The sequence below is a fragment of the Rhincodon typus genome, chromosome 39 (assembly GCF_021869965.1).
Source record: "Rhincodon typus isolate 14 chromosome 39, sRhiTyp1.1, whole genome shotgun sequence".
NCBI classification, from domain to species: domain Eukaryota; kingdom Metazoa; phylum Chordata; class Chondrichthyes; order Orectolobiformes; family Rhincodontidae; genus Rhincodon; species Rhincodon typus.
In genome coordinates, this window is record NC_063370.1 from 13,151,933 (window position 1) to 13,177,462 (window position 25,530).

The 25,530-nt window shown below is 43.4% G+C and overlaps 1 protein-coding gene across 5 annotated transcripts in view; it reads left to right on the forward strand.

Annotated features, from left to right (window-relative positions):
* LOC109932969 (gremlin-1-like) overlaps positions 1-25,530 on the forward strand; it is a 106,278-nt gene that overhangs the window by 44,428 nt on the left and 36,320 nt on the right. The window contains exon 2 of one of the 5 annotated variants that reach the window (XM_048618413.1): positions 20,462-20,510. The exons of the other annotated variants lie outside the window; for them this stretch is intronic. Within the exon in view, the coding sequence (XP_048474370.1) occupies positions 20,491-20,510 (20 nt within the window). The 5' untranslated portion in view covers positions 20,462-20,490. The remainder of the gene's footprint in view (positions 1-20,461; positions 20,511-25,530) is intronic. 5 annotated transcript variants of the gene reach the window in all.

Genomic DNA, 25,530 nt, shown 5'->3' on the forward strand with positions numbered 1-25,530 from the left:
GGGGGAAGAAATTCCTCCTCATGTCTGTCTTAAATGGGTAACCCCTCATTCTGAGGTTATACCCTTTGACCCTAGACTTGACACGTTCTTTGTTTTCTGTCCCTTGTGTTGTGGGCATGGCTGGCAAAATGAGGATCTATTGCCCAAGTCTTGAGAAGCTGGCAGCGAATGTTCTTCTGCAACCATCAACTGGTGAGGGTATTCCTGCAATGTGGATCGCCCAGGGTTTTGTCCCAGTGATAACGAAGGATGTACTGTGACTCGGATGGGAACTTAGAGCTGAGTGAGGTCGCGTATCTGCCTCCTGCCCTTGCCCTTCTAAGCATTGGGAGGCTTGGATTTTGGAAATGCCAAGAGGTTAACCTCAAATTGTAACCTTTGTAATGTCAGAAGCTGCTTACACCCAGAAGTAATAGCAGGGAGTTCCAACTGTTATGGCATCTTGAAACTGAGCAAACAGCCGCATGTTTAATGCATAATGTTCAGTAAAGGATCACAGGCAATATCAGGAGTGCAGTGCCACCTCCGATTGGACAATTAAGTGAGATCTATATGACCCCTGCTCTTCACCGCTGTCCTATCAAATAGTTTTGCCCTGTTCCGATCAACCAATTCAGCATCTGCTGTAGCAAGGATATTATTAAGCTGGAGAGTGTTCCGAAAAGATTTACCTGAATTTTGCCGGGAATGGAGGGTTTGAGTTATAAGGAGTGTAGGAGGCTGATGGTGACCTTATAGAGGTTTATAAAATCATGAGGGGCATTGATAGGGTGGGTGACAAGGGTCTTTCCCCAGGATAGGAGAGTTCGAAACCAGGGGTCATATTTTTAAGGTGAGGGGAGAACAATTTAAAAAGGACACAGGGGCAACTTTTTTACACAGCGTGGTTCATGTGTAGGATGAACTTCCAGAGCAAGTGGTGGATGTGGGTACAGTTACAATGTTTAAAAGACGTTTGGATAAGTTAATGAGTAAGAAAGGTTTGGAGGGATATGGGCCAAATGTAGGCAGGTGGGACTAGTTTAGTTTGGGAACATGGTCGGTATGGACTGGATGGACTGAAGGGCTTGTTTCCACGCTGAATGATGCTATGACATACCGAAAGAGAGAAGATTCACAGTGAGGATGAAAGCTTTATGTGTTCATCATCAGTTCTTTGCCTGAAGGTGGGTCTGAGCTACAGCCTCATGAAGGACCAGGCAAGGAGATAGGTCCTGGATCCACTGCTGGGGAGGGCCAATCTGATTCACCCCCAGCCAACCAGCTAACCCTGAGTTGCCATGGCAACATGCACTTTCCCATGTGTGTCATAAACATGGGTAGTGACAGCCAAGACTACAATGGTTATATGGTACATACAGCATGACCTGCCCCACTTTAGGCATGATATCTGTTATGGTTGTGCCTACTGGAAGCAGCTGAGATGCCTTGGGTAGATTTACTGTCACCAGTCCTAACATTGGTGTTAGTCTAAGTTCCCATTACCATGTGGGGACAGATTTCCTCCCAAGGTCTTCAGCAGAAGAGAGGCACAGTCTTACAAAACAGCAAGAGTTGATTACCTAGTACTTAACTGCTGTTTACATTACATCTGAGATAGACAAGAGTCTCTTGTGAGATTATAAGGCTCAGGTTAAGAGTAAATACACACCCCAGAACAACAACTGTAGCACTCAAATAGACGTTTAGATCTTTTCATGATCAATGCTGATCTCTGGAGCCTATCTCCTGTTAGTTAACCTTTTTAGATCCTTCATGCCAGACACAACACTCTCCATCATGGGGCTGACTGGGAATCTCTCCTGTTCTCACCACCTAACATTGGTGTGGGTATGTGCCGGAAGGATTTACTGGTTGACACTCAACTTGTTATGAGCGAAACATACTTGGCCAATAAGTCCTGGACTGGGACCTCAGCTCGGAGTTTCTGTCTCAGAGGCTACCGACTGCACCATCAAGCCTCTTTACGGTCTACTTTAGAGAGAGCAAATTGAATTTTTCCTGCTTTCCAAGTTCTTGTTGTTCAGAAGCTTTACATACAGAATCCCTACAGTGTGAAGCTGGCCATTTGGCCCATCAAACCCACACTGATCCTCTGAACAGCATCTCACACATACCCACCCTCTACCCTATCCCTGTATTTTCACGTGGTTAACCCACCTAGCCTGCATATTCCTGGACAAAATGAGTAACTTAACATGACCAATTCACCTAACCTGCATAGGTTTGGACTCTAGGAGGAAACAGGAGCAAACCCACGCAGGGAGAACACACAAACTCCACACAGACAGTCACCCAAGGCTGGAATCGAACCTGGTACTGTGAGGCAGCAGTGCTAGCCACTGAGCCACCATGCCATTCCAATTCATATGAGTTAGGAGCAGAAATAGGCCATTTGGCCTTTCAGGCCTACTCCTGTCGTTCAATAAAATCAAGGTTGATCCAGTTGTGTTACAAGCTCCACATTCCCATCAACCCTTGCAATAAAGTGAATCTCTTCCTGAGCAACTCCACTTTAGCGACACTCAGTGACTGCTACAGCTAAATAGACAGCTCCAAAGTTGCACTGCCCTGTGTTTAATGTTCACCAGCGATCATGGGTTCAAATTGGGCCTAGGAGCTGCTTGTCCAGTGACATTACTATCACACCATCACTGCCGTTACAATGTAGTAAAGGAGAGCCAGCAGGAACAGCAAAGGGCTTTCTGAGACATTGGACAGGGTGTAGTGTATCAAATCCCACAACATTGTTTGGTAAAGGCACAGATGCCTGGTGATCCCAGAAGGAAAGATATTTATTTCCAGCACACAACACCAAGACCCTCAGGCAGGCTACTGAAGTGATTTTGAAGAGTGATTGCCATTGCACAGCAGTCTGTGTATAGCAAGATCCCACAAATATCAATAAAACAATAATCAATGCCCACATGTTTATGAATAAGCAAGGATGCAATGTGTAGACAGATTGTGGAGTTTGTTTATGGGCTTCATGTTTTGAACCCCAGGAGATGGGAGAGATACTAAATGAATATTTCCTGTCAGTTTTATTGGGGAGAAAGAAATGGAGTCTGGAGAAATAAACTTTGATGTTTTTATAACAGTTCATATTACAGAAGAGGATGTTCGGGAGGTCTTAGAGAATATAAAGGTGGATAAATCTCTGGGACCTGTCCTAATGTATCCCAGAATGCTGTGGGAAGTAAGGGAGGAAATTACGAGACCCCTTGTAGAAATATTCGTAACATCTATAACCACGGGTGAGGTGCCTGATGGCTGGAGGGTGGCTAATGTTATACCTTTGTTTAAGAAAAGTTATATGGAGAAACTGGGGAACTATAGACCTGTGAGTCTGACTTCAGTTGTGGATAACTTGTTGAAGGTGATTATAAAAGATAGGATTTATGGACATTTACAGAGGCAAAAATTGATCAGGGATAGTCAGCGTGGTTTTGTGCGAGGAAATTTGTGTCTCAAACCTGATTGAGTTTTTGAGGAAGCTACCAAAAAGGTTGATGATGGCAGAGCAGCAGAAGTTGTTTATTTGGATTTTAGTAAAGCCTTTGACAAAGTTCCACATGGTAGGCTAATTAGTAAAGTTAGGTCACATGGGATTCAGGGTGAGCTTGCCGATTGGATACACAATTGGCTTAATGGCAGGAGACAGAAAGGGTTGCTTTTCGGACTGGAGGCCTGTGACCAGCAGTGTTCCACAGGGATTGGTTCTGGGTCCTCTTTTGTTTGTCATTTATATAAGTGATTTGGATGAGAATATAGAAGGCAATGGTTAGTAAGTTTGTAGATGACACCAAAATTGGTGGCAAAGTAGACAGTGAAGAAGGTTTTCTAAGATTACAAAGAGATCTTGATCAAATAGGTCAATGGGCTGAAAAATGGCAGATGGAGTTCAATAAATGCGAGGTATTGCATTTTGGTACAAGAAACAAGGGTAGTGCTTGTACATTTAATGGTAGGGCTTAGGTAGTGTTGTAGAACATAGGGACTTGGGGTGCAGGGACATAATTCTTTTGAAGTTTATGTCACATATAGACAGGATGGTTAAAAAGGCATTTGGCACGCTTGCCTTCATTGCTCAGTCCTTTGAGTACAGGAGTTGGGACGTTATGTTGAGGTTGTACAGGACATTGATGAGGCCTCTTCTAGAATATTGTATCCAGTTCTGGTTGCCCAGGTACAGGAAGGATATTATCAAGCTGGAGAGGTTACAAAAGAGATTTACCAGGATGTTGCCGAGTGTGGAAGGTTTGAGTTATAAGGAGAGGCTGGATAGGCTGGGACTTTTTTCATTGGAACCCAGGAGGTTGAGAGGTGATGTGATAGAAACTTATAAAATAATGAGGGGTATAGATAGAGTTGATGGTTGTTGTCTTTTCCCTAGGATGGGGAATTTCAAGACTAGGGGGCACATTTTTAAGGTGAGAGAAGAAAGATTTAAAAATTTATGAGGCAAATTTTTACACAGAGGGTAGTTCATGCGTGGAATGAACTTCCTGAGGAAGTGATGGATGTGGGTACAATTACAACATTTAAAAGACATTTAGATAAGTACATGAATAGGAAGGGTTTGGAGGGATATGGACCAGGATCATGCAAGTGGGACTTGTTTAGGTTGGGATTATGTTTGGCATGGACTGGATGGGCTGAAGGGTCTGGTTCCGAGCTGTGTGACTCTCTGACCAGGACTGTATAACGTGGTTTGTACCTGGGGGAAGATGCTATTTGTGGTATCATAACTCTCCTACTTCCTGGCTTAAGGAAGTTCTCGCTAGCATTATCAAAGCACCGTCTGAGGAGCATTGACCACTTGCTAGAGTATCCACCTCGTTGGACAGTGCTCCTTCTGTCTGTCATCACTCACAGAGCAGATTCTGCATTTGTAGGACCCTGTAGGAAGGGCCCACTCCCGGAAGGATCACCCTTAGACTCCTCAGAGAAACACCTCTCCGACAACATTCCGATCTCGGGGCACTCAGCATGTCCACCCAGCTCCTTTGAATTCTCTGTTCAGGATCAGTCAGTGAATTCTTACCAGCTGCAACCTTGGAGCTGAATTGTTTTGTATTCTTGCTTGGGATGCGGGCATCGCTGGCTATTTGTTGGGTATTTATTGTATTTGAATATATTGCCCATGCCTAACTGCCCCTCGAGAAGGTGGGGGTGAGCTGCCTTCTTGAACCGCTGCAGTTCACATGCTATACGTTGACCCACAATGCCCTTAGGGAGGGAATTCCAGGATTTTGACCCAGCGACAGTGAAGGAACGGCGATGTATTTCCAAGTGAGTTTGGTGTGTGGTTGGAGCGGATATTTGAGGTGTTAGTGTTCCCATGTATCTGTTCCCTTGTCCTTCTGGATAGTAGTGACCATGAGTTTGGGAGGTGATGTCTCAGGATCATTGGTGATTCGCTGCCGCACAGCTTGCAGAAAGTTCAATGGTGATGTAGGGAGTGAATGTTTTATCCTCTCTCGAGCAGTTTCATACAACTCAGTGACTTGCAAGGCCATTTCAGAGGGTAGCAAAGACTCAACCAGACTTGTGGGTCTGGAGTCAGTTGTGGTCCAGACCAGGTAAGATTTTCTTCCCTAAAGGACATGAATGAACCAAATGGGGTTTTTTTTAACAAAACCTAGCAGTTTCATGCTCATCATTACCAAGAGTAGTCTTTTTCTATTCCAGATTTAAAAATCTCTTAACCATCTGATCAAGATGGGTGATCAGGCGAGTTATCTTGTTGTTGTGGGGTGGAGGGGTGTGGGTGGGGGAGGGGGTTGTTGTTGGAGTGTCAGTGGCAGCTCCCAAACTTATAAAATATGGGAAAATCATGTCGTCATTCATTGAGTATATTTAAGTCAGACTTCCGGGTCTTAGAGAATCACAAAATGCGTGGATGGAGCAGATGCTGGACCTGATCATCCGTGATTGCATTGAACGATGGAACAGGTACATGGGATGTAAGGCTTGCTCCTGCTCCTGTTCTTATATTGCCCCCTTAGTCCCCTAACTGGCCTAAATTATTGCCCAGCATATTATAGTTGCTTGTTATGCTGCTAAAGAATGCGTAGAATCATTAAGAAACGTCTTACTGTGGTTTCACCTTGCCATGAAGCTGCAAGGAAGAGAAAGAACACATGATATCACATCACCTTCTGAGACGATTTATAATGTGGTCTCATTAATAAACTGCATTCAAATGTAACCGCTTCATGCTGTAAGGATCAAGTATTTTACATCTGAAATGATGCAGTCATGTTGAGGTTTGGACGGTGCTATCTAAGGCAAATTTCTGCCGTGCAGTTTGTAGATAATACACACTGCTGCTCCAGAGTGTTGGAGGTGGAGGGAGTGGGATGTTTGTGGATGTGGTGCCAATCAAGCGGGGGCTGCTTTGTCCTGGACGGTATCGAGCTTCTTGCGTGTTGTTGGGGCTGCATCCATCCAGGGCAAGTGGGGAGCATTCCATCACACTCCTGACTTGTGCCTTGTCAATGAGAGAGAGGCTTTGGGGAGTCAGGAGGTGAGTTACTCACTGCAGAATTCCCAGCCTCTGACCTGCCTTTGTAGCCACCGTATTTAGATGGCTAGTCCAATTCAATTTTTGGTCAATGGTAATCCCCCAGGATGTTGACAATGGGGGATTCAGCACTGGTAACGCTATTGAATGCCATGGGGTGATGTTAAGGACCAGCTAAAGGTGCAGAGGTCACAGAATGGTAACAGTCTAGCTGGACAGAGTAGCATCTAAGAGTGCAGTATAGGCACCCAATGCTTTAGAGAACTGGGAGATCTATAGCAGAGATGCAACTGAATCCCATAGAAACTAAGAACCATGGTTGCACCACCAACCATGGTCAAAGCAGGAGAGTTGGAGCCTAATCAACACTGGAAGGGTTACCAGAAGAGGACAACGCTGAAGGAAGGCAACATTTAGGACACTTTGAACAGAACTCCAACAAGAAGGTCAACCATTGTTTCTATGATCAGAAACTTTGGTTGTTCGCAGTCAGATATATTACTTGGCATGGCATTTTGGCAATGCCAATGATTATAAATGTTGTACTGTCAAGTCTACCAGAGGGATTTGAATCCTTGGCTTTTGGATTCAGACCTGAGGGTGCTTTAGCTCTGATTGTCACAGATCCGATTGAAAATGTGACATGTCCACTCATGAAGTGTTGACGGCCTTCAAATGGAAGCATGAATGAAAGAGTCAAAGTCCAGAGAAAGATTAAGAAGAGCTCTTGTGTCATTGTGAAAAATGTACTGAACTGAATTTTACAATTGACAATAAACGCCTATTTCGGAGATTAGATATTTCAGTTACTAAGTGAAAAAGAGACAGAAATTACCAAGAGATTACCAAGAAAATCGAGGGGAAGTGACAAAACCAAACATTTTGGTGGGATTTGGGGGGAAAGGCCATGCAGCACCACTCGGTGGTGAGACTGTGCAATTACAGAGTCTATAGAGCTCATTGCAATGTAGACATGAGAGGTGATGCTGCAGGTAGGTCAATGGGTTGGAAAGTAAGACAATAAAAAGTAAGATGTTGCATGTGCACAGACATAAGAACTGAAATTCTCCAAGATCCAGACATCAATCTGATGGAATTTTCAAGAGACTGTTAATTCAAGTTGATGTTTATCAAATTGGTTTGCCGGGACGTTGCCCGGGCTGGAGGGTTTTAGTGATGAGGGGAGGTCGGATAAATCTGGATTGTTTGCACTGGAATGACGGAGGTCAAGGGGCGATCTGATAGAGGTCTACAAAATTATGAGAGGCATAGAGAGGGTGGATAGTCAGAAGCCTTTTTTCCCAGGGTGGAAAGGTCAACTACAAGAGGGCACAGGTTCAAGGTGAGAGGGGAACATTTAGGACAATTACTTACTCAGAGAGAGGTGGGTGCCTGGGACGCACTGCCAGTGGAGGTGATGGAAACAGGCACATCAGCAACGAATAAGATGTATCTTGATAGACACATGGAAGGGAACAGAGGGACAGAAACTGCATATGGGTGATAAGTAGTGGGTGTAAGTAAGGAGTAGGAATTGGTGCAGGCTTGGTGGTCCAGAGGACCTATTCCTGTGCCATATTGAATTGTATTGTACATGATTATATTGCATTGAATTATATAAATTAAGGACATGTGTTTGCACTGGTTAGAATATTGGCTGAATGGCAGGAGACAGGTAAAAGAGAAAATGTCCAGGGCAGGATGTGAGTGATGGTGTCCTACAAGGGTTTGCAATGAGCCTTAACTAATCATCATATTAATAAACAACTTAGATAATTGGATATAAAAGGTCTCATGCTGAGTGTTACCAACTAGTGGGCATCATGTAGAGAAAGACATTCGCCAGCAGTTGGAGAGAGGTTCAAGAATTGTAAGGTAGTTATAACAAAGTGATTAAATGATGATGAATATAGACAGGACAGTAATAACATAAACAGTAAGAGGGGAAGGAGGTCTCACAGTTTGTTCAGGAGAAATGTCTACAGCCCAATAGGAAAGGAGGCACTGCCAGACCTGGTTCTCAAGAATGAGATGGACCTAGTGAATCAGGTGTCAGTGGGAGAACATTTAGGGAACAGTCACCATTGTATCACAGGGTTTAGCATGGCTATAGGAAAGGATAGAGATCAATCCAGAGTGAGAGTGATTATCTGGGTAACAAACAAATTCAAAGGGGTAAGATTGGAACTGTTCCAGATGGGATGATGCAGTGGCTCAGTGGTTAACACTGCTGCCTCACAGGGACTCAGGTTCAATTCCACCCTCGGGTGACAGTCTGTGTGGAGTATGCACATTCTCCCCATGCCTGTGTGGGTTTCCTCCGGGTGCCCCGGTTTCCTCCCACAGTCCAAAGATGTGCAGGTTAGGGTGGGTTAGTCATAGGCGATTGCCCCATAGTGTGCAGGTTAGGTAGATTAGCCATGGGAAATATGGAGTTGTAGGGGCCTGGGTCTCAGTGGGATGCTCTTCAGAGGGTCGCTATGGTCTGTTTCCACACTTGTAGGGGTTGTATGAATTGGAATCAAAAATCATTCAGCAATACAGTAACTGCCTCGATATCGCTCTTTAACCAAGTAACTAAAGCCTGGAGACGTTCCGTTATTTGATTGATTGATTGAATGAATGATTTATTGTCACGTGTGCCATAATACAGTGAAAAGCTTTGTTTACGAGCATTACAGGCAGATCATAGTAAACAACATGTACCGATGAAAAAGACTTAGACAGAGGTATACAAGTTACATTGCACAGGGCGTTCACTGGGTGAGATCAACATTAGCGAGATCAGCATTGTTTGAGGGTCGAGAGTCCATTTATCAGTCTAATAACGGCCGAAAGAGACTATTCCTGAACCTACTGGTGCCTGTGTTCAGGCTTCTGCATCTTCTGCCTGATAGAAGAGGCTGTAGGAGGTCATTACCGGGGTGCGAAGGGTCTTTGATGTTGGCAGCCTTTCTGCAGCAGCGAGCTGTGTAAATGGAGCCCATGGATGGAAGGTTGGCTTCTGTGATGGTCTGGGCCGTGCACACCACCTTCAGTAGTTTCTTATGGTCCTGGGCAGAGCAGTTGCCATACGAGACCATTATGCACCCGGACAGTATGCTTTCACTGGTACATCTGTAGAAGTTGGTGAGGGATCTTATGGACATACCAAATTTCCTGAGCCGCCTGAGGAAGAAGAGGCATTGCTGTGTCTTCTTGACCGTCGCATTTATGTGGGAAGTCCAGGACAGGTCGTCGGTTATTGTTGGTTTACTCATTTGCAAATAGAGTCATAGGGTCATAGGGTCCTACAGCGCAGAAACAGACCTTTCGGTCCAACTGGTCCATGCTGAACATAATCCCAAACTAAACTAGTCCCACCTGCCTGCTCCTGGCACATGCCCCTCCAAACCTTTCCTATTCATGTATCTATCCAAATGTCTTTTAAACATTGTAATTGTACCCACATCCACCACTTCCTCTGGAAGTTCATTCCACGCGCAAACCAACCTCTGAGTAAAAGATTTGCCCCTCATGTCTTTTTTGAATCTCTATCCTCTCACCTTAAAAATGTGTCCCCTAGCCTTTAAATCTCCCATCCTAGCTATACCCCTCATGATTTAATAAACCTCTATAAGGTCACCCCCTAACCTCCTACGCTCCAGTGAAAGAAGTCCCAGCCTATCCAGCCTTACTTTATAACTCAAACCTTCCATACCTGGCAACATCCTGGTAAATCTCTTCCAAAACCTCTCCAGCTTCATAATATCCTTCCTATAACAGAGCAACCCAAACTGGAAACAGTACTCACCAACATCCTGTACAACCTCAACACGATGTCCCAACTCCTATAACTCAAAGGATAATAGATCTCGTTAAATACAGAAACCCAGCCAATTTTTTTTTTGTGAAGGTGAGTCTATCAGACAGGTAAACTGGGAACTTTGCATCTTTTAATTAAATCTTTAACTTTCATGTAATTACACTGGGAGTAGTGAGGCTCAAGTATCTGGACTTGCACAAGTGGGTCATGACAATAGAACCGTCATAGGGGAAGTGAAGAAACAAATTGGACAGACTAAGAGAGAGTCTGGCAGCAAGCGTATAAGGGTTTTCAAATGTCTTTGTAGGCATATAAATAATGGAGAGGTAAAAGTTGAACTAGGATCAATTCAGGAGCAAAAAGAGGATTTATGTATTTATAATGGAGGGGGTAAGGCTGGAACTAATGCAACAAACAATTAATTAACTGGCAGCTATCACGCCAGGAGTGTACTGATTGTTCAAGTATTCCAGATCATCAAGACATCCATTTAAACACTGTAAAAACACACACTAAATAATAGAAAAGTAATGCAGGGGATTTACATCACTGCTACACTTTATTTACAGAATGAATCACTTAAATAAATAATGCAACTTTGCCTTAAATAAAACTTACCAGCAGAGCGCCTCTCACTCGTACACTCACCTGACTACTTAGACATTGCAATAGATCGTGATATTTAAGAAAAATTGACTCAAAATTGAATCAACTGTTGATATTTCATGTGGCCATTCAATGGTATTTGAAGAGAAATTGAATCGAAATTGAATCAACTGTTGATATTTCATGTGGCCATTCAATTGAGCACCAAGTATATTTATATTGAAGTAAATAAATTTTAAAACACTACAATAATTGGACAGAATAATACAATAAACTTCGAGGTACTTCAGGTGTATAACTTTTGCCTGTTTATCAAGAATGCCAGTTCATAAGGTGCCAGTTAAAACAGGTACTTTGCGTGTGTTTTTAACCAAGATTGTGGTGAAAGAAGGTATGGTTCAAACCCTTGAAGGATGTAATGTTGATCCAAAGGCAGTATTGGATAGGCTTTCTATAATTCAGGTTGATCAAGGACCCTGACTCGATGGGAACTTCCCAGGAGGAAAATGAGGGCAGAAATTGTGGAGGCACTTGTCATAATGTTTCAGTTTCCGTAGACTTGAAGTGATGCTGGAGGCTGGAGAATTGCAAATATTGCATCCTTGTTCAAAACGAAAAGGTGCAAAAACAAACCAAGGCCATTCAGTTTAAGCTTTTAGAAATGATCATCTGGGACCAAATTAACAGTCAGTTGGGCAAAGGCAGGTTAATTAAGAAAAGTCAGCATGGATTTGTTAAAAACAAATTCTGTTTAACTCTTTTATTTGGGTTTATTAAAAATAATTAACAAAGAGTGCTTGATGAGGGTAGAGCAGTGGATGTGATGTGCATTTGTTGAAATGCCACAGAACAGATTGTGAGTAAAGTTCGAGCTCATGGAATAAAAGGGGACTACCAATGGAGGATACAAAATTGGCAAAGTGGCTGGAAACAACATAATGGCGAGTGGTTGCTTTTAGAATTCAAGGAAGGTTTATAATGGAAGGACTAGTGTTAGGAGACATTCTGTTCTTTATACTAACAGAGTCATAAAGGTTTACAGCATGGAAAGAGGGCCTTCAGCCCAATTTGTCCATGCTGCCCAGTTTTGACAATTAATCAAGTCCCATTTGCTACATTTGGTCCATATCCCTGCATACCTATCCTATCCATGTACCTGTCCAAATGTTCCTTAGATGATAAAATTGTACTCACTTCCACCACTCCCTCTGGAAGCCCATTCCAGATACTCACCACCCTCAGTGTGAAACAATTGCCCCTCTGGACCCTTTTGTATCTCTCCCCTCTCATCTTAAATCTATGCCCTCTAATTTTAGATTCCCCTACCATGGGGAAATGCTACTGGCCATCTACCGTATCTGTGCCTCCCATGAATTAATGGAGGTCTATAAGGTCACCCCTCAGCCTCCAACGCTCCAGGGAAAAGAGTCCCAGCCTATCCAACCTCTCCTTATAACTCAAACCTTCCAGTCCGAGTAGCATCCTAGTAAATCTTTGCTGTACTCTTTCAGGTTTAATAATATCCTTTCTATAGAAGGGTGACCAGAACTCCAAATGTGTCCTCACCAACGTCTTGTACAGCTGCTCTCCTAGATTGTGTAGTAGGGGGCATAATTTCAATCACTGCAAATGAAAGCAAACTTGGAAGCATTGTGCATGAAGAAAGGGACATAGAAAATTAACAGCTGAATTTTAATATAGAGTTGTGAAGTGATTCACCTTGATAGAAAGGTGGAGAGACAATATGAAATAAGGCATGTAAGGGATGCAGGAGCAGGGGGACCTGTGTGTATGCATTCATGGAGGGTTACAGGTAGTCGAACAGGGTGAGGACATAATTAATATGGTTAATAGGAGTATGAGTACAAAAAGCAGAACGTTATATTAAACCTGTATCAATCAATACCCTGGCCTTGACTGGAGTATTGGATCCAACCCTGAGCATCACTTTAGGTAAAATGTTAAAGGCATTGGAGGAGGCGCAGGAGACATTTGGAAGCCTAGTTCCAGGGACAAGAACTGCAGTGACAGAACTGGAGAAGCCGGGACAGTTTGCCACTGAAAAGAGACAGCTGAGAAAAGACTTGCTAGATATGTTCAAAATCATGAGGGACCTGTACAGAATAGATCAGGAGCAATGCTTAGCTAAAGAAGCAACAGGAACATGAGTGAAGACATTTTAAAATGGCAAGTGTTCAGGGTTAAGCAATGCACTGCTAAGAAGGTAATAGAGGGACGTTCAACCGAGACATTAACATGGAAATTGTTTATTCATTCATTGTATGAGGGCGTCACTGCACAGGCAGCCCATCCCTAATTGCCCCGAGGGCAGTTAAGAGTCAACCACATTGCTGTGGGTCTGGAGTCACATGTAGGCCAGACCAGGTAAGGATGGCAGTTTCCTTCCCTAAAGGACACGAGTGAACCAGATGGATTTTCCCGACAATCGGCAATGGATTCACGGTCATTATTAGACTCTTAATATCAGATGTTTATTGAATCCAATTTCCACCATCTGCCATGGCGGGATTCAAACCCGGGTCCCCAGAACATTCCCTGGTTCTCTGGATTAATAGTGCAGTGATAATCATCCGATTTAGGCCGTTGCCTCCCCTAAATCGGATGATTATCTAAAAAATAAAATATTTAGATGTGCACTTGTGATGCCAAGACATACAAGACTACGGGCCAAGCGCTGGAAAATGGGATTAGAAAATTTAGCTGGTTGCTTGAGATGTAAATGGCTGCGGGACTTTGTGCTGTGCTGTAGATCTCTATGACTCTTTGACATTCTTGGGGCTAAAGGGGCCAAAGAGTATTGGACAAAGTTGGGAGCAGGGAACTGAGTTGGATGATCAGCCATGGTGGTGCAGGCTCATAGGGCTGAATGGCCTACTCCCGCTCCTATTATCTATGTTTCTGATGGAAGCCAACACCAGAAATCTGTGCAATCATTAAGAAGACCCAGAGCCCTGAAAATATGGGCAGTTACACAACCAATTTTGCAGCCAATGTGTTTTAATAGCAAGTGGTTGGTGTTTGCCAAATAAATGCATTGGGAACATGTAACAAACTACACATTGTCTACAAAATATAATGCGCTGTATTATTTTGAATATCTAACAGCTTCCTGCATGTCACATAACATTACACCATGAAATACAGACATGCATTACTTGTTCTTTATTGGAAACCCTCTTTCCCTTGGTATGAAACTTAGAAAAGTCAAAACCCACCGCAACAGAGAAAGGCTTGTCTTTCTTATGCAGAGGGAGAGGAAACATTCATGACACCAAAATTGGCAGAGTTTGCAGATAGTGAGGAGGATTGTCAAAGAATATAGCAGGATATCGATAGGTAGCAGATTTGGACAGAGAAATGGCAGATGGAGTTTATTCCGGACAAATGCAAGGTGATTCATTTTGGATGATCCCTGGGGCGGGTTCAGAAGAGGCTCACGAGAATAATCCCAGGAATAAAAAGCTTACCATATGAGGAACGTTTGAGGACTCTGGCACTATACTCATTGGAGTTTAGAAGGATGAGGGGGGATCTAATTGAAACTTACAGAATACTGAATGGCCTGGACAGAGTAGATGTTGGGAAGATGCTTCCATTGGTAGGAGAGACTAGGACCCGAGGGCACAGCCTTAGAATAAAGGGAAGACCTTTTAGAACGGAGATAAGGAGAAACTTCTTCAGCAAGAGAGTGGTGAATCTATGGAATTCACTGCCACAGAAGGCTGTGGAGGACAGGTCATTGAGTACATTTAAGACTGAGATAGATGGGTTGTTGATTATCAAGGGGATCAAGGGTTACAGGGAGAAAGCGGGAGAATGGGGTTGAGAAACTTATCAGCCATAATTGAGTGGCAGAGCAGACTGGATGGGCCGAATGGCCTAATATCTGCTCCTATGTCTTAAGGGCTTTTCAATTTCAGGTGCGAATTATACAATAAATGGCAGAACACTTACGGACATTGACATACAGAGGGATCTGTGTATCTAGGTACACAGATCCCTGAAAGTGGCAACAGTGGGTGGATAAAGGTGGTCAAGAAGGTATAAGCACACTTGCCTTCATCAGCCAGGGCATCGAATATAAAAATTGGCAAATTATGTTACAGGTGTATAAAACTTTAGTTAGGCCACATTTGGAATATTGTGTGCAGTTGTGGTCACAACACTACCAGAAGGACGTGGATACTCTGGAGATGGTGCAGAGAAGGTTACCAGGATGTTGCTTGATCTACAGGGTTTTAGTTATGAGGAGAGATTGGATAAACTTGGATTGTCTTCACTGGAAAGATCCGATAGAGGTCTACAAAATTATGAGAGGCGTAGAGAGGGTGGATAGTCAGAGCCTTTTCCTCAGGGTGGAAATCTCAACTACATAAGGACACAGGTTCAAGGGGAGCAAGGGAAAGTTTAGGGGAGAAGTGCAGAGAAAATCTTTCACACAGAGAGTGGTGGGTGCCTGGAACATACTGCCAATGGGGGTGGAAGAGGCACATTAGCAACATTTAAGACATATCTCGATAGACATATGAACAGGAGGTGAACACAAGGATAGAAACCGCATATGTGGGTCCAAAAAGAATTAGGAATCGGCGCAGGCTTGGTGGGCCGAAGGGCCTGTTCCTGTGCTGTATTGTATTGTATTGTATTTCTATGTTTAACTGGGGAGATCTCATCATTTTTCTCTCTTTCTTTGAACCATGCTTTCCTGTGGCATAGCCAACCCAGTCAGGGCTGACCTGAGGGTAAACATCAGAATGGGCAAATTTCTGATGTTTGCCAGGTCAGATGCCAGTTTGGTAAGAGAGATCCTTCTGTCAGTTTGTCTATGGAGTAACGTTAGTGAGATGAAACCCCACTTTCAGTCGTCTTGGGTCTACAGAAAGTCAAGCTGCCCATAGAGTCGTAGAGTCATATAGCATGGAAACATGGGCTAACTCATCCATGCCGACCAGATATCCTAAATTAATCTAGTCCCATTTTCCTGCATTTGGCCCATATCTCTCTATACACTTCCTATTCATATATCCAGATACCTTTTAAATGTTGGAATTGTACCAGCCTCCACCACTTCCTCTAGCAGCTCGTTCCATACACGCACCATCCACTGCATGAAAAAGTTGGCCCTCGGGTCCCTTTTAAATCTTTCCCCTCTCACCTTAAACCTATGCCTCTCTAGTTTTGGACTCCCCTACCTTGGGGAAAAGACCTTGGCTATTCATCCTATCCATGCTCCTCATGATTGTATAAACCACTGTAAGGTCACCCCTCAGCCTCCAATGCTCTGGGGAACAGGATTTAAATGGGCCAGGCAATCATTTTACTGAGATCACCCATCAGTGATGTTGTGCGATTTTCAGGGATACAGGGTATTGGAAAACCATATGTGGAGAACAATGCTGGTCACTGCCGTTGCAGAAGGATGGAAACGCTTTGGAAGCTGTTCAGAGAAGGTTTTCCAGACCAATCTTTGGAATGAGTCGACTGTTTTCTTAGGAAAGGCTGGGCCTGTATCCTCTGGAGTTTAGAGGAGTCAGAGGTGACTAAATTGAAACAGATAAGATCCTGAGGTGACTTGACCCGGTGGGTGTGGAAAGGATGTTTCCTCTTGTGGGAGAATCTAGAACTAAGGGTCACTGCTTAAAAATACAGGGCACCCATTTAAAACAGAAACAGGGAAACATTCTAAAATGGTAGACTGAGAGGAGCGTGGATCTTGCAGCCACTCCTGAGATTCAGGCTTATTTCTAGATTAACTTCCAGATTTCTAACAGTTAAGTACATGAATAAGAAATGTTTGGAGTGATATGGGCCAAGCCCAGGCAGGTGGGACTAGTTTAGTTTGGGATTATGGTCAGCATGGACTGGATGGACCGAAGGGTCTTTTCCGTGCTGGGTGACTCTGTGAGTCTCTTTGACTATGACTATGTTTTTCTCTCAGAGGGTTGAGAGTCTTTGGAATTCTCTTCCTCAAAAGGCAGTGGATGCAGAATCTTCAAATATTTTAAAGAATGCTTCTTTACATTTTGTAATTTACCAATACTTTCTAATATATAGATAGATTCTTGACGACCAAAGAGATGAAAGATTACAGTGGTGGGGGAGAATGCAGGAGTGTAGAGTTGAGTTAAAATCAGGTCAACACACAATCTTATTGAATGGGGTAGCAGACTCAAAGGGCTGAGTGGTCTCCCCTTGTTCCTTGTTTATATCCGAGCAACCCTGCTTTGGGGGCAGAATGGGATGGCTATGCAGGAAGAGTAGCACAGAGCATATGAAATGTTCAATAACATCCTACCTTACAGAGGTCAAATCAGGTTGTAAATTTAGATTTCCTCACCTGAGTACAGAGGCAAGAAAATGTTATCAATCTAAAAAGAACTGGAACACTCTGCATTCTAGTCTGGAGCAATTTGAAATGAAGAATTCTACATCGTAGGTTGATCTCCTGGAACGATTTTGGTTTGCCTGAGGGGAGCTGGGAGGAATTTTCCAGAATGTTTGTTTTTTATTTCCCTTTCCTGTGTTTTTACTTGAGAAAGGATGTACTGGCACTGGAGGGGGTGCAAAGGAGGTTCACTAGGTTGATTCCGGAGTTGAGGGGGTTGGCTTATGAGGAGAGACTGAGTAGATTGGGATTATATTCATTGGAATTCAGAAGATTGACGGGGGGATATGATAGAAACATATAAAATTATGAAGGGAATAGATAAGGTGAAGCTAGGACAAGAGGGCATAGCCTCAAGATTAGCGGGAGCAGATTTAGGACTGAATTGAGAAGGAACTTCTTCACCCAAAGGGTTGTTAATCTATGGAATTTCCTGCCCAGTGAAGTAGTTGACGCTACTTCAGTAAACGTTTTTAAAGATAAGGTAGATTTTTTTTGAACAATAAAGGAATTAAGGGATACGGTGAGAACGCGGGTAAGTGGATCTGAGTCCACGAAAAGATCAGCCATGATCTTATTGAAAGGCGGAGCAGGCTCGAAGGGCCGGACGGCCTACTCCTGCTCCTAGTTCTTATGTTCTTATGTTCTGGTTCTCCTTTGGCATCTGATGGAGGCTGTGGAAGGTATGATGGGAACAAGATAGGGGCTGGATGATTCCCACAATTAGGAGTGTGGGGACAGGCTTGACAAACTATGGACAAAAACAGAAGTTGCTGGAAAAGCTCAGCAGGTCTGGCAGTATCTGCGAAGGAAAAAATCAGAGTTAACGTTTCAGGTCTGGTGACCCTACCTCAGAACTGTGAGACTCTGATTTTTACCTTCACAGATGCTGCCAGACCTGCTGAGCTTTTCCAGCAACTTCTGTTTTTGTCCCTGATTTACAGCATCCGCAGTTCTTTTGGTTTTAATGACTTCCCTATAGCAGAGAGACCAGAATTGAAAGCAGTATTCTAAAAGTGGCCTCACCAGTGTCCTCCACAGCCACAACATGATGTCCCAATTCCTATACTCAATGCACTGATCAATGAAGGCAAGCGTACCAAACACCTTCTTCACCATCCTGTCTACCTATGACTCTACTTGCAAGAAACTTGGTAAACTCATAAAAAAACTGTTGTGTATTTGAGATGTAATATGAGTAGCTATTAAGGATTATGTAATAAGCCTTCACTGTTTATCAGGATCCAGCCTTACCCTTCCTTAATTTTATGGTTGTCGTCCACCAGGGACAGTAAATTGTCTGGTGATTTGGTGATGGCTTATTTATATATAAAAAAGTCAACTTTCAGCCTATCTTCTGTTGAAGTAATGTGGCCATCCTTCCCGACATGGTCTTAGTAATTTAGACTATTAGCAGTGTAAAGAATTGGTGGCTATTGAATCTACCCAACCTCGAGTGGTTCCAATAAACACGACCATATCAAGAATGTCAGATGAATTTGTTCCTCACAGTTTAGATTGGGCAACGTGGTTGGTGTATCTCCTGGAGGTTAGATCACCTGACCTCCCTCTTTTCAACTTCTCTGCCCCCACACCCATTTCCATTGGTCACCTCACACGCCAAACCTTGCAGGGCTTCCATTGGATTAGAAAGGGGTTGGGGTCAGGGCTGACCTTCTGATCTGATTGACCGAATGGCCAGGTATCATCTGACCATCCTCCTACGTCCAATGTTTTATTGTTTGATAAGGACATTGAAAGACAATGATCAGAAACAGGTTTATTTTCTCCCCCGTTGTGTTTTGCCTCCCGCAGTGTCTTAGACATTATTCATTTGATCCTCAAGACTATAGGGCCATTCTGGATGGTTACACCTCAGTATCACCCACATAGAAACCTATAAAATTATAACAAGACTGGACAGGAGGTAAACACAGGGAGGATTTTCCTAGTGACTGGGAAGTCCAGAACTAGGTGTCACAGTCTAAGGATACAAGGTAGGCCATTTAGGACTGAGATGAAGGGAAATGTCTTCACCCAGGGAGTGGGGAGGCTGTGGAATTCTCTGACACAGAAAGCAGTTGAGGCCAAAACATTGAATGTTTTAAAGAATGAGTCAGACATAGTTCTTAGGGCTGAAGGGGTAAAACAGTATGGGGAGAAAGTGGGAAGAGGGGACTGAGTTGGATGATCAGCCATGATCATGTTGAATGGTGGAGCAGGCTTGAAGGGCCGAATGGCCTACTCCTGCGCCTATTTTCTATGATTCTATGATTTTTTTAAAAAAATTGATTAGTGCTATGAATGGAAGTGAAGATAATTGATAACTTTCCCCTCGATCTGTGTTTCTTTCTGTGGTGATGGTGGTGAGGTCAGCCGGGTGGACCTCATAGAATGTGAGTTCCCTGACTGGGGCTGTTAACCTGGTCCAATCAGGGAGCCCTGGCTGACAGATATAAACAGGCGTGTTAGAGGTTCTGCTCAATCTGAGAGAGCTGGGTCAGTGTCAAGGACTCTCCATGTGTAAATAATGGGTGACTTCTTGATGGGATACTGGCTTCAATGGAGTTACTTCACATTCTTTGACTGATTTTAGAGTTTTGGTTTATTGGCTTATCCAACGATTTGGTATCATTAATGTGAACGGGTTCCTGTGCAGTTATCGAGAAATCTGAGAGAAAATATGCCAACATTTACTGATCATAAATTTGGATGGGTGAAGCTCTGGGACCCTGCAGTCAGACTGTAATATATTTCAGGGAAAAATACAAAGTGGCGTCTGTTAACTTTAACAATTTTTAAGAAAAAAGACACAAGTCTTGCATAAAAATTAGCTGTTCACATTTTGGAAGTCTCTGGCACTAAACCTGGACCAATCAGGACACTCCTTTAAACTCCGCCTCTATCGAACAAGGACAGCTCGCCAATGTGGCTCCTTTTACAAGATTGTCCTTGGCGATTTGAAAAATATGCACAGAAATACAATTAAGATAAAAGAAAATTCAAACTGCCAGGATCTTGAAATGAAAGCAATGTGAGAGTCAGGCACAAATGTCCTGTCAGAATATGTTGATGTCTGAATCAAAGGCTCTGTACTTTTCTGTTTACATTTCAGTGAAGTGAGGAAGGATCTGGCTTGGGTAGATGGAGTCAAAAACTGGAGGGTAAGTTAGCATCACCATCACTGAATCCCCAGCTACCAGCAGCCTGGGGGTGGGGGGGTTACCATTGACCAGAAACTGAACTGGACTACACACATAAACACATCGGTTACACGAGCAAGTCAGAAGCTAGGAATACTGCAGCAAGTAACTCACCTCCTGCCTCCCCCAAAGCCCATCCACCGTCTACTAGCCACAAGTCAGGAGTGTGAGGGAATGCTCCCCATTTCCCTGGATATGTAAAGCTCCAATAACACTCAAGAAGCTGGACATTAATGCTGGCACTCATGTTGGGGAGGGATACCTACCTTGGGATAGTTTCAATCCCGATGAACTGCAAATAAGTTTATTACAGATTACTTGCTAGTCACATGATGGTCTCTTGTGAGACATCAGGCTCAATTGAAGCACATTGCTGCTACCAAAGTATTCCTGCAGAGCTCTGGTAGCAATCTGAACCAGATGCAGAACTGAAGTCTCGTTAGCTCCTCCCAAACACAGACCTTCATATTACAGAACTATTACGATGCAGAAGGAGCTTGTTCAGCCCCTCATGCCTGTACTGGAATATTCCTGATGGGTGGAGCTTGCTCATGATGTCAGGTACTGAAGTCATTTCCTGAAGAAGGGTCTAGACCCTTTGCGTCAGCTTTCCTGCTCCTCTGATGCTGCCTGGGCCTGCTGTGTTCATCCAGCTCCACACCTTGTTATTTCATGATGTCAGTTGATGCTTTCAGGTCCTAACATGTCTTATGCATCTGGATGGGTACATGAATAGGAAAGGTTTAAAGGGATATGGGCCAAATGCTGGCAAAGGGGACTGGGTCAGATTGGGATGTCTGGTCGGCATTAGTGAGTTGGACCAAAAGGTCTGTTTCCGTGCTGTATGACCCTATGACCACCCAGGACAAAGCAGCTCACTTGATCGGCACCATATCCACAATCCAACGCTCAGTAGCAGCAGTGCGTACCATCTACAAGATACACTGCAGCTGCTCACCAAGGCTTCTTAGACAGCACCCTCCCAAACCATGGCCATTACCATCCGGAATGACAAGGGCAGCAGATATAAAGGAACACTTGCAAATTTGTCTCCAAGTAATGCACCAGTCTGACTCAGCTCTATTGCTGTTCCTTCACTGTCGCTGGGTCAAAGTCCTGGAACTCCCTCCCTGCTGTGGCCTGCTGTGTTCATCCAGCTCTACACCTTGTTGTCTCGGATTCTCCAGCATCGGCAGTTCCTACTATCTCCCCAGAACAGTACTCATTGTCTACTCATTGTCGCAAGTCTATATCATGTGACTGAAGTGACCAATCCATGGTGCAGGACGTCCCAATGTTTGTGGGATGCGGAGAGCAGGACTTACTGCCTTTTCTTTCCTTCTCTGCTGCCATTCATCAGTAAGGAGTTTGCACTCAGTGTGTGTTGTCGCCGTTTTGAACGCTTGGTAGCAAGTTTCTTTTGCTCAATGATGTCAATGGAGCTGTAATTCAAAGGGGAGACTTGAAGTTCCTGTGAGGTGTTCTGTATTTCTGGAACGCTGGATATGTGAGTTGAGAAAACCAGACCTGGCAGGGAAGACACTTTGTGGCTGTTCGGAACATGGCATTTTGTGGTTGAGTTTGCATTCTAGTTTTGGCACAGAAACCACTGAGCTTGAAGAGATTTCCATTCAGGCAGTCTTAAATACCAATGCTAAAAGGCAGTTAATCTTTGACAGGGTGAATAACCACTGTCACAGAGACTGTAAATTCCATGAGACCTGTCACATAGCCTTGCCTAGAATTAGAATTAGGTTTTATTGTCACAAGTACAGGAATACAGGAGTACAGTGAAAAGTTACAAAGTCAGCCAATGTCTGTGCCCATCTTAAAATACAAAATAAGAAGCCAATTTTTTTTTAAAATTGAGAAGAAATAAAAGAAACAGAGCTGAAAGAAAAAGAAAAAAATATCCAGATCTTAATGTCCTTATCCAAAGAAAAGGAAAAAGTTTAGATTTGACACTGTCCTGAGTTTTGAACTCTTTCGTGTTATATCTCCCTTGTAAGACAGTCGTATTCATATCATTTGATTTGATTCTAACTTTATTGTCATGTGTACTCAAGTACAGGAGTACAGTGAAAAGTGTACATGAAGCAGTTACAGGATTGTGATGAAGTTTCTGGAATATTCTAATGCTTGGAGTACTACCTTGTAATTTAAATTGTAAGACATTGCCTACATAAGCCAGGAAATCATGCTAACACTTACACAAGACACTAATTGAGCCACAGATAGAGTATTGTATACAATTCTGCACACCATACGTCTATAAGGCATAGAAATAGAAGTAGACTATTTGGCTCATTGAGTCCACTCCGCCAGTAAATGAGATCAAGACTGATCTGATAATCCTCAACTCCACTTTCCTGCCTTTTCCCTATAACCCTCAACTCCCTTCCTGATTAAATATCTCAGCCTTGATTATACTTAATGATCAGCCTCCTGGTAAAAATTTGTTTTTTTAAGACCATATGATGTAAGAGCAGAAGTAAACCCATCAAGTCTGTTCTGCCATTCATTGAGATAATCTTCAACTCTGCCTTTTCGCCATACCCAGTGGTTTCCTTGTTAATTAAAAATCCATCTCAGCTTTGAATGTATTTAATGATCCAGCTTCGAGAGCCCTCTGCGGTATAGAATTCCTCAGATTCACTCCCCTCTGAGGGAAGAAATTCCTCCTGATCTCCATCCTCAATGGGCGACCCCTTACCCTGAGATGATGCCCCTCTGGTCCCAGACTCTCCCACAAGGGGAAGCAACCTCTCAGCATCTCCCCTGTCAAGTCCCCTAAGAATCTTGCACATTTTAATAAGGTTACCTCCCATTGTTCTATATTCCAATGAGCACAGGCCCAACCTACTCAACATCTCCTCAAAAGAAAATCCCTCCATATTTAGGATCAGCCTAGTGAACCTTATCTGGACTGCCTCCGATTCCAGTATATCATTCCCTAGTTAGAGGAACACAACTCTTTCAGAAAAACATTGAGGCTTTAGCGAGAGTACAGAAGAGACCTACTCAAGTGGTTCAGGGAGGAGGGCTTAGAAGGAGAAGTGAAGAAATTGGAATAGCTGGGAGCTATTCTCCTTAGGGTAGAAAAAGCTAAGACTTGATAGAAGTGTTCAAAATCACAAAGCAAAACCGAAGAGAATAAAAAGAGACATTTTCCAATGGCTGATGAGTTTGTATCCCAAGGGCAATTAGCAGTAGAACCAGGAAGAGGTATGGGAATGGGTAGTTAAGATCTGGCATGCACTGGCTGGTGGGGTGATGGTGTAGATTCAACAGCACCTTTCCAAAGGGAATGTGATTAATAATTGAAGGATTAAACCTTGCAAAAATATGGGGAAAATATGAGGCGCAGGACTGGGTTGCACTTTGCAATTGACTCTGTCTACACTCCTTGGGAAGGCAGCCAATATAATCAAAGACGCCTCCCACCCCACTTATAACCTCTTCCAACCTCCCCTGTCAGACAGTAGATACAAAAGCTTAAATACATGTAACAACAGGTTCAAAAACAGCTTTGTCCCTGCTATTATTAAACTGCTGAATGGACTCTCAAATTTCAAACCTAATGCCAATCCTGCTTTTTGTACACTTTGTCTGCAAGCCGTATCGTTGTATTCCTCGCTCTGTTCAATCACTCTATGATCTTTGTGATGATCTGCATGCAAAACAAAACTTTTCACTGTGCTTAGGTACATGTGACAATAGTAAATCAAATCAAATAAAAAAATCAACAGCCAATGCAATGGGCCGAATGGCTTCCTCTGTGCTGTACTGTACGACAATTCTATAAATGTAAACTTTCTTTTGCAAAAATTAAATCTCTGTTCCTTTAGGTTTCTTTTAGGAGAATTCTTGGACAGAATTATCAGGCTATGGAACTTTTACTCTTGTACAGCAACTTTCACAACCTGAGGATCAATAATAAAAACCGAAAGAACTGTGGATGCTGTAAATCAGGAACAAAAACTGAAGTTGCTGGAAAAGCTCAGCAGGTCCGGCAGCATTTGTGAAGAGAAACATCAGAGTTAACGTTTCAGGTCCGGTGAGCCTTCCTATTCTGAGGAAAGGTCGCTGGACCCGAAACGTTAACTCTGATTTTCTCTTCACAGATGCTTCCAGGCCTGCTGAGTTTTTCCAGCAACTTCAGTTTTTGTTCAGGATCAATAATGTCCTTTAGGGAAGGAAACTGCCATCCTTACCTGGTCTGGCCTACATGTGACTCCAGACCCACAGCAATGTGGCTGACTCTTAACTGCCCTCTGGGCAATTAGGGATGGGCAATAAATACTGGCCTAGCCAAATGACCCTTGTCATTTTTCCTTTATTCATTTGCAGGCTGAGGGCATCACTGTCTAGGCAGAATTGATTGCCTAGAGTCAACCACATCGCTGTGGGTCTGGAGTTACATGTAGGCCAGACCAGGTAAGGATGGCAGTTTCCTTCCCTAAAGGACATTAGTGAACCAGATGGGTTTTTCATGATAACGGATTCACAGTCATCATTAGATTCTTAATTCCATTTATTTTGTTGAATTCACATTCCACCATTTGCTATGGCAGGATTTGAACCTGGGTCCCCAGAATTGTTGTCCAGTTTCCTGGATTAACAGTCAAGCGATAACACCACTAGGCCATTGTCTCTCCCTGTCATACATCTGAATAAAAGAAAGACCATTCCCAAAGTGCTTTACGGCCAATGAAATACTTCTGAAGTGTAGGCCCTAATTGTGGAGTCAAGAATTGTGGCAACAATTGAGGAAAATTGCCCTTCAGAATGACGAGGGCTGAGGAATTAGCAAATGTCATCTAATTCTGCAAGTGTCCTCATGTGTGTTTTTTCCCCCGAGTACGACATTGTGTCTGCGTGCAATGAGGTTGAAGGTAAAAATAGAAAGTGACACCGATTGCCCGTAGGCCGATGTTTTCAAACTGTTTCATCTTCAGGCTTTCAATCAAGAGTTTTCCAG